At 51.8% G+C, this 12,385-nt stretch overlaps 1 protein-coding gene across 2 annotated transcripts in view; it reads left to right on the top strand.

Annotated features, from left to right (window-relative positions):
* The window catches only part of SLC9A1 (solute carrier family 9 member A1), a 46,722-nt gene extending 41,635 nt beyond the window's left edge, over nt 1–5,087 (top strand). The window contains exons 7-12 of one of the 2 annotated variants that reach the window (XM_017640038.3): nt 349–419; nt 536–709; nt 948–1,062; nt 1,153–1,254; nt 2,599–2,671; nt 3,352–5,087. In XM_017640038.3, coding sequence (XP_017495527.1) covers nt 349–419; nt 536–709; nt 948–1,062; nt 1,153–1,254; nt 2,599–2,671; nt 3,352–3,635 — 819 coding nt within the window. In that variant the 3' untranslated portion in view covers nt 3,636–5,087. Of the gene's footprint in view, nt 1–348; nt 420–535; nt 710–947; nt 1,063–1,152; nt 1,255–2,598; nt 2,672–3,297 lie in introns of both variants that reach the window. The other variant, XM_017640037.3, reaches the window with a different exon arrangement.
* Nucleotides 5,088–12,385: the final 7,298 nt, after the last annotated feature.

Here is a 12,385-nt window from a genome sequence, read left to right as displayed (position 1 = left end):
AGCCCCTTGAGGTTATCAGGTGACATGCCATAGGGAGGTGTGGGATAAGCATCTGGGAGCCTGAGGAGGGGGTGTCAATCCATCTCTGCCTCTAGTAGGAACCTGTCCTAGACATTGGGCACAGGTGGGTTCAGAGAAGTGGGCTCAGCCACGCTCCAGGAGCAGAGGGCTTGAGGTACCACTGGGTTCAGGATAGGTGAGATACAGGCGCCACCTCTTGGCTGCTCTTGAAACTACAGGGCTGGGCTGAGCACCGCTGACCAGGGTGGAAGGTGGGGGCCTGTTCCGAAGTGTTGGTAGGGAAGGAGCCCAGTAGTGAGGCCTGACCTGGCCCTGGGCCCATTTCAGTTCCTGGACCACCTTCTGACAGGCATCGAGGACATCTGTGGCCACTATGGCCACCACCACTGGAAGGACAAGTAGGTGGCAGGCCTGAGGGCAGATGGCTGGGGAGGGGCATGTACGGTTCTCCCAGGGCCTGGGTGTCTCCCCAGCCCTAGGAGTGGCTCCATCCTTCTCCTGCTCCTCCCACCAGGCTCAACCGGTTTAATAAGAAATATGTAAAGAAGTGTCTAATAGCCGGCGAGCGCTCCAAGGAGCCCCAGCTCATCGCCTTCTACCACAAGATGGAGATGAAGCAGGCCATCGAGCTGGTGGAGAGTGGTGGCGTGGGCAAGATCCCTTCCGCCGTCTCCACCGTCTCCATGCAGTGAGTGCTGGTTCCGGGCCCGCAGCCTCTGCGCCCACCTGGAGGGGGCCTCCTGGGGGTGGGCTGGGAAGCAAGGCCTCTCTGTCCTGTCAGTGTGTGAGAGAGCCGCAAGGCCACACTGAGGACCTGAGGCTTTGCCCACCCCGCTGGGCCACCCCCAGGGTGACCTGCTGCAGTCCCTCAGGCTCCAGGGTCACAGGAATTTTCTTGGGGACCTAACTTGTGCCCATTGTCCTAGGAACATCCACCCCAAGTCCCTGCCTGCCGAGCGCATCCTGCCAGCACTGTCCAAGGACAAGGAAGAGGAGATCCGCAAAATCCTGAGGAACAACCTGCAGAAGACCAGGCAGCGGGTGAGGGCTGCTGCCCACCCGGCCACCACAGCGGCAGAGCCGCTCCGCCCCTTGGGGGCCTGCCCTGCCTGACAGCTGCTCCTCCCACAGCTGCGGTCCTATAACAGACACACACTGGTGGCAGACCCCTACGAGGAGGCCTGGAACCAGATGCTGCTCCGGAGACAGAAGGCCCGGCAACTGGAGCAGAAGGTGCGTCCAGGACTGGAGCCGGCTCCTGCTTTTCTCTGGAATCTGGGTTCTTCCCCTTCCCTACCAACACCGCCACCAGTAGCTTTGAAGACAGAACCACTCCAGTCTGGTTTTTTGGCCTCCTCCACTTGTTTCGAACACTGAGCCCCAGGGCAGGTTCCAGAAAGCAACTTCTTCCACCTCCTCCCCACTCAGGGCATGAAGAGTTCAGGGCCCCTCATCAGATCTTCAGGCGTCTGAGCTAGAAGTGTGTCCACATGCTCTAACCCCTAATTTTCTAGTGAGAAAACTAAGGCCCCGGGAGAAAGGGACATGCCCAGTCCCAGGCAAAGCACACATGCCTTCATTCACTTGTTCAGGAAACATTTGTTGAGCAGTTCCTAAATGCTAAGCAGCAGAGAAGCCTGTGTGAGTCTGGCAGTGAATCAGCTCAGTCCCTCCCTTGCAGAGCTTCTCCTGCAGTGGCCCACATAGGACAAGGGGGTGCAGGGGGCCTTGAGCAAGGGAGGTGGTTAGGGTAAGCTTGGGACCAAGAGCCAGGGTGAAGGGTGCATGGGCAGAAGAAGGTCCAGTCCATGTGCCAAGTTCCCAGTCACAGACTGTGGCCCATTCTAGAAGCTGAGAGGGTTCAGCTTTCAAGGAAGTTTATTAATGATATAAGGGTTCCAACTTTATTCAAGCGAAGAGAGAGCTGTGAAGGGTTCTAAGCCAGGGAGTGACATGGGAAAGGGGGTGACTCCGGATTAGGGTGGTGGCCAGGGAGAGATGGAAAGGAGCGGGTAGATTCAAGGAACATTTAGGACATTGAACTAGCAAGACTTGGTCACCAGTTTGAGGTGGGGATGAGGGAATAGGAAACAGAGTTGAGGGCATCACGTCTGATTGGGGTGGTCCAGAGTGGTTCCTGTGGGTAGAGGATGCTGAGGAAGGAATAAGGTTTAGAGGGAAAATAGGAAGCTGAGTTCACTTTTGACATGTTGCATTGAGATACCTGACGGCCTTCTGGGGCCCAGGGGCCCAATCCTGAGTTGACTTTATGGATCTGGACCTCAGGGGCAGGTGCAGGCTGGAGCTAGAGACTGGGCCATTGTCACCATGGGAGGGGCAGGGCAGCGGGAGTGTTCAAGGCCCCGCAGGAGGGAGCACAGCTTGACAAGAGCCTTGGCCAAGCCCTCAGGAACCCTGAAGTGCCAGCATGGCCCTGGGAATCCGGGACAAAGAGCCTATGAGGAACTGCCAAAGGGGGAGTGAGCAGCCTGCGCTGGCCAGGGGAGGGTGTTGCCACCAGCCTGGGGTGCATCCAGAGGGCCCCCTGTACTCACCCTGTTGCCTTTTCTCTGTCAGATCAACAACTACCTGACTGTGCCAGCCCACAAGCTGGACTCACCCACCATGTCTCGGGCCCGCATCGGCTCAGGTAAGGCAGGGCACAGGGTGCCTGGTGAGGGGTCTTGAGGCTGGGTGCTCAGGGCCACCATCTCCTGAGGATGGGGTCCAACAGGAATGGGCCCCAGAGAGCCAGCAGACAGGACGAGCTTCTCCCTCCCTGACCTTTTCCCAAGCCATGAGTTCCTGCGTCAGGTGGAGTTGAGAGTTCGGCAAAGGAGCCAGAAGGATGGCCCTGGGTCCTTCTGGGGACAGAGCTGCTCCACGCACAGCTCACGACAAGGACTGTGATGGGGGCTGCTTGCCTGGCAGGGAGGCAGGAGGGCTCTGTACCACCAGAAGCTCCAACACACAGGGAAGCAAGAACAGGCCTTCCCCTGGGCCTGGGCCCGCGGGAAGGAGGGGGCCCGCGGGAAGGAGGGTGCCCACATTCCTGATATGAGGAGGGACACCGATGGGAGCCCTGGTCTGAGGAGAGGAGTGCAGTCCTACCTTCGAGACCCATCTGAGAAGAGAAGCTATCTGGGGAGGGCTTGTTAAGGAGGATGGGGAGTAACCCTGAGACATAGGATCCCTGCGCTCCCAGGAGGGTTCTGTGGGAGTCGCCGGCAGGGCTCGGGGGCAGAAGCCAGCTGCTGCCTTGCTCTTGGTCCCCAGACCCATTGGCTTATGAGCCGAAGGCCGACTTGCCTGTTATCACCATTGACCCAGCCTCCCCGCAGTCACCTGAGTCTGTAGACCTGGTAAACGAGGAGCTGAAGGGCAAAGTCTTGGGGCTGAGCCGGGACCCAGCCAGAGTGGCCGAGGAGGATGAGGATGACGATGGGGGCATTGTGATGCGGACCAAGGAGCCCCCCTCTCCAGGCACCGATGATGTCTTCACCCCTGGTCCAAGTGACAGCCCCAGCTCCCAGAGGATACAGCGCTGCCTCAGTGACCCCGGCCCCAACCCCGAGCCAGGGGAGGGAGAGCCTTTCATCCCCAAGGGGCAGTAGCCCTGGGACCAGCGGGCACTGCCCGGCCCACCACAGACTCTCCCGCCAGAGCAGGGCAGCTGGGGGGCTCCCCTCGTCCTTCCTGGCCTGGGCTGGCCCCACCCCTCCCCACTGCATGGCAGCTGGGCCCACAGCCCCCACCGCAGCACGGCTTCCCCCTGCCTCCTGGGAAGCACCTCCTCTCACCAGAACTGCCCTCCCAGTCCATTTGGCAGAACTGCTGGGCTGTGAGGCAAAACCCTGCCCCTTCCTGATCCAGACTGCCCCCCCACACCCGGGCTAGGGCCCCTGAGTTTCCCAGACCTCAGAGGCCTGCCCCTGCTCCATCACCCTCCTCATCCAAACCAATCTTAGTTTCTAACCAAAGAGCTTCTGGCTCAGCCTCAGTCCCACCTGGGAAGGGAAGGAGCCCAGGCATCTCTTGGCCTGGGCCAGGCCCTCCATGAACAGGGGAAAGACTAGGGGACCAGGCATCTGACTGGGAGAGGGATTGGGGACCCATGACAGTCCCACCCTTCTCCTGCCAGCTCTGTCGCCCTGGCCAGCCATCCTGACCTGTCCTTACTCAGAGCTGCAGGCTGAGGGCACCTCTGAGTTTCTCTGTCTGGAGCTGGGGTGCTTTGGACAGTGATGTGACTCAGCTTTCCAAACTGCTCCTCTGGGGACCACTGGACCCTTCAGGGGCCACTGTCAGGGGAGGGACTGTCACAGGCTCCAGAAAGTGCTGCCTCTTTATCTGTTCTGTTTATTCAAACCTCCGTGTACGATTCTATTTGCACAGAGGGCATTCCTGTTTTTAAAATATTTTGAAAACGCCTGGCTGAACAGAACTCCGGCCCTCCTACTCACACTCCCCTAAATCATTCCTGTGCCTCCTGGGCTCTTAAGTGTGGCTCTAAGGCTCTAAATTCAACCCATCATGATTCTCTTCAACTCACAGATGCAGGGTCTCCTGGCACCTTCTTTGCTCTTGGGCTTCACTCTGTTCCTGCTGGCCTGTGTTTTCATCCCCACATTGGCCCTGGAACCTCACCCAGCTTGCTGTGGAGCCCGGTTCTCAGAGGAAAAGGCTTCCCCTGAGTGCCTCCTGCCTGGCTGGGCTGGGGGTGGGCAGAGCCCTGGGCCCCAGGGGCCTTTGCTCTCAGGCACACACCCCCATCCCAGTGCCACCGTGACCAGGTGCAGGCCTAGTGGTGTCTGTCCTTCCCCCAGGGCATTCCCTTCCCCAGGATTGTGCAATAGTCAGAGTGTCCCTCTCCCCAGTGGACTGGATAGTGGGTGCTCACCTGTCCCCCTCCTCTGTGCAAGTGCTGTTTCGGGCAGGAGTCACCATGCAAGGGTGACATTGACAACCATGTTCAAAGCCACCACAGCTGCTGCTGCTCTGCCACCTGTACAGAAGAAACCGAATCTTTTTCATATTCTAATAAATCGGTGTGAGTTTTTGATAGAGTCAAGGGCTGCTTCCTGGGGGCCAGGGACTTTGGGGTGGCCTGGGGGCTTGAAGGACGTAGCTGAATGGCTGGCATGGAGAAATGCTCAATCCTTGTCAGCCAGTGGTGTGACTCTTACTAAGACAAGATGTCCTTAGGCACCTTAGCCTCTGGGGAGAGCAGCATTAACCGAACATCCACACAGACCTGGAAAACCCCAGTGTGTTTGTGAAGGAGAGGTGGAGGGCGGGGTAGGGAGGGCAAGGAGGACTTTCTTAAGTGGCACCTTAGGAGAGGACTAGAGAATGAGCTGAGGTTATGATAAACCAGATGAAGGTTTCAGAGTTCATGAACATTGTAGTTGGGAGGTGCACAGGCAGACACCCTAGGGTCTGAGAAAAGACTAGTGTGGCTGGGTTAGAGAGTGACGAGGGGAGGCAAGGATGAGCCCTTGAGTCCATGGTTAAGATTCTGGCTTATGCTAAGGGTGATCAAAAAGTTCTCACCTGTAAAGTGGGGACAGTAACTTCTGGATGGAAGGAGCTCAGCACAGTGCAGGTGCCCAGGGGGCTCAGTTCTGCTAAGGTTGGGTGCGTGAGGTGCATTTCCAGGAGATGACCGCCAGAGGGCAGTGGGGCCTTGGCACACACCCCAGGTACCCTTGGAACCTGGGCTGTCCAGAAAGCATCTCCTTGGCCCAGACTGGCACCTGTAAATGGAGTTGGTCTAACTGACAAAATCTGAAGTGGTTAGTACCAAAAGGACCTTAGAGAAGAGACCACGTCATCCATTTCTGTACCAATTGGTGTTGTATCAAGAAAGGGATGGTACACTTAGAGATACTGAAAAGCCTTCAACCAAGGGACTCTTTACAGAGGTGTGGCAGGGTTAAGGGAACCTACCAGGGAAGAACCCAGGGGCTCACACTCCAGAAAACCCATACAACCCCTAGACCCACAAGGCAAGAGGAGGGAACTGTTTATATGGGTGGCAGAGGGGGACAGGGTGTTGCCCTGCTGGATCTACAGCCATAGGGAGCAGACACAGTGCCTGGCAGGCCAGAAGCCAGGGGATACATATTGTGACTTTGATCCTGCTGGTGCCTCCCCTTGGCCAAACCCATCCAAAAGCCAGAAAGGAAGGCACCTGAGTGACTTCCCTGAGCAGTCCACAAAGGTCAGCCTTCCAGGAAATGGAGCCAGGGGAGAGTGGATTTAGAAGGGAGACGGGATATCCGAGCAGAAACAATTCCTTTTGCCCACCACCATCCACTTTGGTCTTCCAAATTAAATATTCATGTCCCTATTGCTAAATGGTTACAGAATTTCTGTTTGGGCTGATGAAAAAGCTTTGGAAATACAGCTGATCTTTGAACAGCACAGAGGTTAAGGGTGCTGACCCCAGGCAGTTGAAAATATACATTCTAACATTTGACTGCCCCCAAACTTAACTGCTAATAGTCTACTGTTAATACATATTTTGTATATGTATTATGTACTGTATTCTTACAATAAAGTAGGCTAAAGACAATGTTTTTTTCAATTGCCACAAATCTCCCCCAAATTTTTCAATACATTTGTTGAAAAGTCCGCGTGTAAGTGGACCCACACAGTTCAAACCTGTTTTCTTCAAGGGTCAACTGTAAATCATGGAGAGGGTTGCACGACATTGTGAAGGTACTAAATGACACTGATTGTTCACTTGAAAATGGTTTATTTTGTTTTATGTGAATTCACCTCAATTTTTTTTAATGGAAAGAAAAAAAGCTCAAACCTCACAGGGGAAACACAGTCATCCACCACCATATCCCTGTCATCCTTCAGGCATACTCACCTGGAGTCTAACTTGGGTTCTTCCAGTAAGACAGGGGAGGGGTTGAATAACCACAGAAACCTCAGCCCCCCTTCTGTAGCTGCTCACAGGCCTAATCACCGCCTCTCCCTTCCACTCGCTTCTGTGCATCACTTACTGGCTGCCAGCTCTTTGGCTGATTAGGTTCTCTGCCTGGTGGGGTGTCCTAAGCCTTTATTCCTAGGCAGTTCCTGTTCTTACAAGACTCAAGTTTGTTGGGTTGCCTTTCTCATTGACTGTTATGCTTGGACATGGGAGATCTGAGAGGCACCCAGATAATCCAGATTCCAGACAGCCTTCCCTGCACACCCTCCCTTTTCCTTCTGGTGATCCAGATGAATCACCCTATCTGGTCCAGTTGACCCCCTGTCTCACCTGAGGGTTTCAGCCCTGGACAAGTTCACTCTGGAATTGGTGAGACCGAAAAATGACAACGGAACATTGGGGGTAAAGGGTTTATACCCAGCTTTATTCTCGTAGTGGCAGGTCAAGCGCTAGAATCCCATCCACCTCAGGGCAGATCTGCATGCAGCAAGCTAGTCTCAGCTCTGAGTCTCTCTGCCGCCTTGCACCCCTTCCTGCACTCCCGCCTCTCCCTTGCTGTCTTCTCCAGGCTCTGGCTCTGCCCCAGGTTCTACCTTTGCCTCCAGCCTCTGCCTGCCCCAAGCACTGGGCAGAGCTCCTTACATAGCAACACAAGCAATATTGGCTTATTGCCAGCAAGTGTGGACACAGTAGCCTAGCAGTAGACCAACTACATCATCAAGTAGATGAGGGTCAGGTGAAGATCCTGGCCATGGAACTTCCATTTTCCCTACACCCCATCTCTGACTTTTGATTGAGCCACAGACAGAGCTCAAAATGATCAGAGGGAAGACTATTTCCAGTTTAAAGGAACTACATGTGTTTCCTGGAGGAAGTATCCCTCCTTTGGGCACTAAGAACTCCAGACCCACTGAACACATAATTAAAGAGATGGAAAGCAAAAATTCCTCCAGCAGATTATGTGAAATAATAGTAAGAGGAACCACTCCCATCTCTACCCCTTGGTCCCTGGGCCTCTACATTCTGGTTGTGAGAGGGGTGGAGCCATACCCTGGCCACTCGTTTTAAGCACGTGCTGCCTCCTTCCCATCAGTAACCTAAGCTTGCAGGGTGCTGTCTCTCAGCTGGCAGTGTAACGCTACTCTCTCTAGTCAACTGCTTCTGAGTGACAGGGCGCTTTGTAAGTCCAATGCATTCCATGGGTGAGAACGTCGCTCTTCCCTATATAATGAAGAAAGGCAATGGGCAAGAAAGCAGATTACGAATAAGATGATTTTTAAGTCCAGAAATGATGGTGCTGCCAAAAGCATTGTAGGCAGGAAAGGCAGGTCCATGTCAACAACACATATTTATTACCATGCAGTAATAAATAACTGTTCCCTTCATGAAAGAATCACTCAGTATAGACAACCTGCCAATAGCTGGTCCCCCTAGAGCAATGGTTCTCAAATGTTTGGTCTCAGGAGTCCTTTATACTCCTAAAAATTATTGAAAAATTACAAAGGGCTTTTTTTATGTGGGTTTTATCTGTTTCACTGGATTAGAAATTAAAGCTTTAAAATAGTTCTCAATTTATTTAAAATTATTAAATTCATTACCTGTTAACAGAAATATAACATTTTTAATGAAAAATGATTTGTCCCAAACAAAAATTTTGAGAAGAATGGTATTATTTGAAATCTTTACCAGTCTCCTTTGAGTCTGGCTTACTAGAAGACAGTTAGATTCTCAAATCTGCTTCGGCATTCAGTCTGTTGTACAAGCATTATGTAGCCTCTGGAAAATTCCACCATACATTCACGAAAGTATGACAGCGAAAAAAGGCAAAGAATATCTTAGTATAAAAACAGATTTGACCTCACAGAACCCCTGAAAGAGTTCCTGGTCTACACTTTGAGAACCATTGCCCAAGGGATCGGTGCCATACAGGAAACAGCTTGGCAGCTTGGACATTCTGCAGTGCCAGTTGCTAGATCAGATTTGGTGAGGGAAATACGTTGAGCTTTATATGTATTAGTTTTCTGTGGCTGCTGAAATTATCACCAATATAGTGGCTTCAAACAACACTAAAGTTCTGGGGGTCAGAAGCTTGAAATGAGTCTCCCTGGGCTAAAATCAAGATATCAGCAAGGCTGCGTTCCTTTCTGGAGTCTCTAGAGGAGAATCCACTTTTCTTCTTCTGGCTTCTGGAGGCTGCATGCATTCCTTGGACTGTACCGTCCTCCCGTCTTGAAAGCCAGCCATGGCTGGGCAAGGCTTTCTCATATCACACCACTCTTGACACTGACTGCCTTCTGTCCGCTTCCACATTTGAAGACCTTTGCGATTACATTGGGCCCACCCAGATATATCAGGGTACTCTCACTATTTTTAAGGTCACCTGATAAGCAACCTTAATTCTCTCTGCTACCTTAATCCACATAAAACATAATATATCACAGATCCCAACGTAACTACAGGACATGGACATCTTTGGAAAGTCATTATTTCTGCCTACCACGCTATGCGTAGCACCTGTCCCGGCCACCACAGCTGCTTTGCATGTGGGCCCATTGAGCAAGAACAGGGTAACTGGGGAGAGAAGTTAAATGGAGCTTGTCCACCAGATTATTGAGAGCCTCTTTCACATTGGATGCCCCCTCAGTGCATTTGTGTGGGTTAAAAAGAGTTTCACCATCTGTGCCTGTTTCAAGCAGTCCATCTGTATCACTCTGTCAGACCTCTTCACTGCCAATCTCCCAATCTTGTTATTTTCAAGTCCCTGACCAGCCCACAAACTTGTAGATCTGTCTCTCAAGTCATTTCTTCTTCCCTGCAAAATGGATGGTGAATATAACCAGAGGTTCTGTCCACTCAGAGGATATCCCTTCATCACTGTCTTTTAGAGACACTCTTGAGTGTAGCTTTAATACAGCAGTTATCCATTTGTGGCTGGTGCTAACATACAATGCAGGCTCATGTGGAAATCATGTCTGTGCTTTTTCCTCCATGTTAACTGGTCCTAGCAACTTCCCCAACCGTGGGTTGAGGGAGAAGCAGTGAAGCAAGAAGTGCAGGCACCTTGGGAATTTGAGCCACCTGCTCATGCAATTTCCTTGTGCTTTCTGGACTTTCTTGGACCTAATCTCATATATACTATTTAATAAAGTTGGCGCCTGTCCATACAGCATCTTTTCCTGCCAGAGTCACTTCCAAATCCTGAAGCTCATATGACAGGGCAGCTTGCTCTGCAGTCTGGACCTGCTGCAAAGTCTTACATTGTTGCAGGCCTTGCTCAAAACTTGCCGTCTTGTGGATTTGCCAGTAAATGGATAAAACAGCACAGCCAAATGTGGTATATGTTGCTCCCAAAATCCATAGTCCCATAAAACATTTTGCCTCTTTCTTCATCATAGACAGTATAAGGCTGAGCAACATGTCTCTGATTTTAGAGGAGATACCCTGACACACCCCAGACCACCAGCTATCCTACAAAGTTCACTGACATGACATGCCTCTGAATTGTTGTGAGATTTATCACCCTTCCTTTGACATACGTATGTTCCACCAACATGCTCAAGTGCTTGCAATTTCCTGCTCACTAGGCCCAATCACCATAATGTCATTAATATAATGGACCAGCATAATGTTCTGAACTGTATCAAGATGATTCATCTCTTTGGACTATCTGACAGGAATCAGCAGAGTAGATGAGCCCCGGGGTGGCAGAGTGAAGAGGTACTGCTCTGTCTGCTATCCAAAGGCAAACTATTTCTGACTGTCATGTAATAGAAGAGAAAGGCTTTGTGGTCAAAGAGGTACATCAGATCAGAAGAGGTGTTAATTTGCTCCAGTAAAATTGCATGTCTAGAACCACAGCTGTAGTTGGCCTCACACCTAATGAACTTCACAATAATCTGTAGTCATTCCCCAGCCCCCAAGTTACTTCTGCACCAGCCAGGTAGGTGAGTTAAGCTGAATCTTGGTAGGAAGGACAACCTCTACATATTTCAGATCTTCAATTGGTGGCACTAATTTCTGAAATTCCCTAGGGACACAGTGTTGCCTTTGGTTTGATAGTTTGATAGCGGCGAAGCTGCAGTTCAGGAGCTTCCATGTGACCCCGCCACCCCTAAGAGCTCTCAGTCCATGAATCAGGAAATCAGCAGGGGTGCTTCTGCCAGTTAATTTACAGACACACATGGGACTGTGGTCCCATTGGATCTACTGGAGCTAAGAACAGATTGAAAGACTTGAACTCACAACTCGGCGCAAGGGTGGAAATTCAGAAAGCCTGTGGGGAGGCTCTGAAGGAATCTTTGCTGTCTGGTAGCTACAGAGCAGATCTGGCCGAGAACCAAGCCCAGGCCCTGTTAGGATCCCAGGGTTGCGGAGCCAATGAAATGTGCAACCCTACCAAGTATCTTATGTTAAGGGAGGAGCACTGGGTAAGAAGGAGTGGGACCCCCAGACTACAATGAGCCCCCAACACACCCTGAATCTTCTTTTTTGGTGAAGGCAGCACTCCCTGCCCTCAGTGTGAGGAAATCAGCCTTCTGGGCATAAAAGCCATTCAGTGACTCCACCTGGGGCAGCTGGGGGGATGCTGGTTTTCCTCAGGACGCACCCCCATCACCTCTCATTGCCTCCAGGCCCATACTGAGAATTATTTCCCAGGATAGCCCAGTTCAAGGCTTTCAATCTGTTTTTAACTTGTGTGTGTTTCCTAGGGCAATCAGATGTAGTCAGGAGGTCACTCCAGTCTGTAATCTCTACTGTCACCATAGTGACTAAGTGCCATAGCCACTTGATATCCCAGCAGCTTACCAGTCCATCTCTTGCCACCACCAGTCATAAAGCCAGTAATTGTGATGCCACCACATGCCACAGATTACCACTGACCACTACCTTCTGTCAAGGTGGCTATTCATGCGCTAATCAAGATATGTGAGTAACCCAATTTCAGATCCCAGAATCCCATCCAAGGGCCTGTTTCCCAGGGCTATTCTGGTACCAATAATTGTAGCAGTCAGGGCCTTGCATAAAAACAGATGACACACTTAAAGGGACAATTGAAAAGGGACTATTACAAAGTGGTGGGCAGAGTTAAAAGGAGTTAAGAAAGGCTGATGGAGCACTTGGGGCTGGCAGCAGCTGGAAGTAAGGGGAGGCCCTGGGACCTGGTGAGAGCTGCAGCCCTGGGAAAGGTCAGCCTCCGCTGGCCAGTGCAGTGGAAAAATATGAAGAGCGGGCCTGGACCAGCAAATAAGAACATGTGATGCAATGCCCTGCTCTACAGATAAGGGAACTAAGGCTTAGCTGCCCCCATGCACTTCAGCAAATAGGCCCAGAGCACGTGCGCACACGTGTGTGTGTGTGTGTGTGTGTGTGTGGCACAGAGCCTGTCCTGGGAGACCTGGCAGGCTGGTGGGGCAGACACTC

The sequence above is a fragment of the Manis javanica genome, chromosome 4, assembly GCF_040802235.1.
Source record: "Manis javanica isolate MJ-LG chromosome 4, MJ_LKY, whole genome shotgun sequence".
NCBI classification, from domain to species: domain Eukaryota; kingdom Metazoa; phylum Chordata; class Mammalia; order Pholidota; family Manidae; genus Manis; species Manis javanica.
The sequence above is the reverse complement of the archived record's forward strand: the minus strand, read 5'-3'. Positions and strand labels throughout refer to the sequence as shown.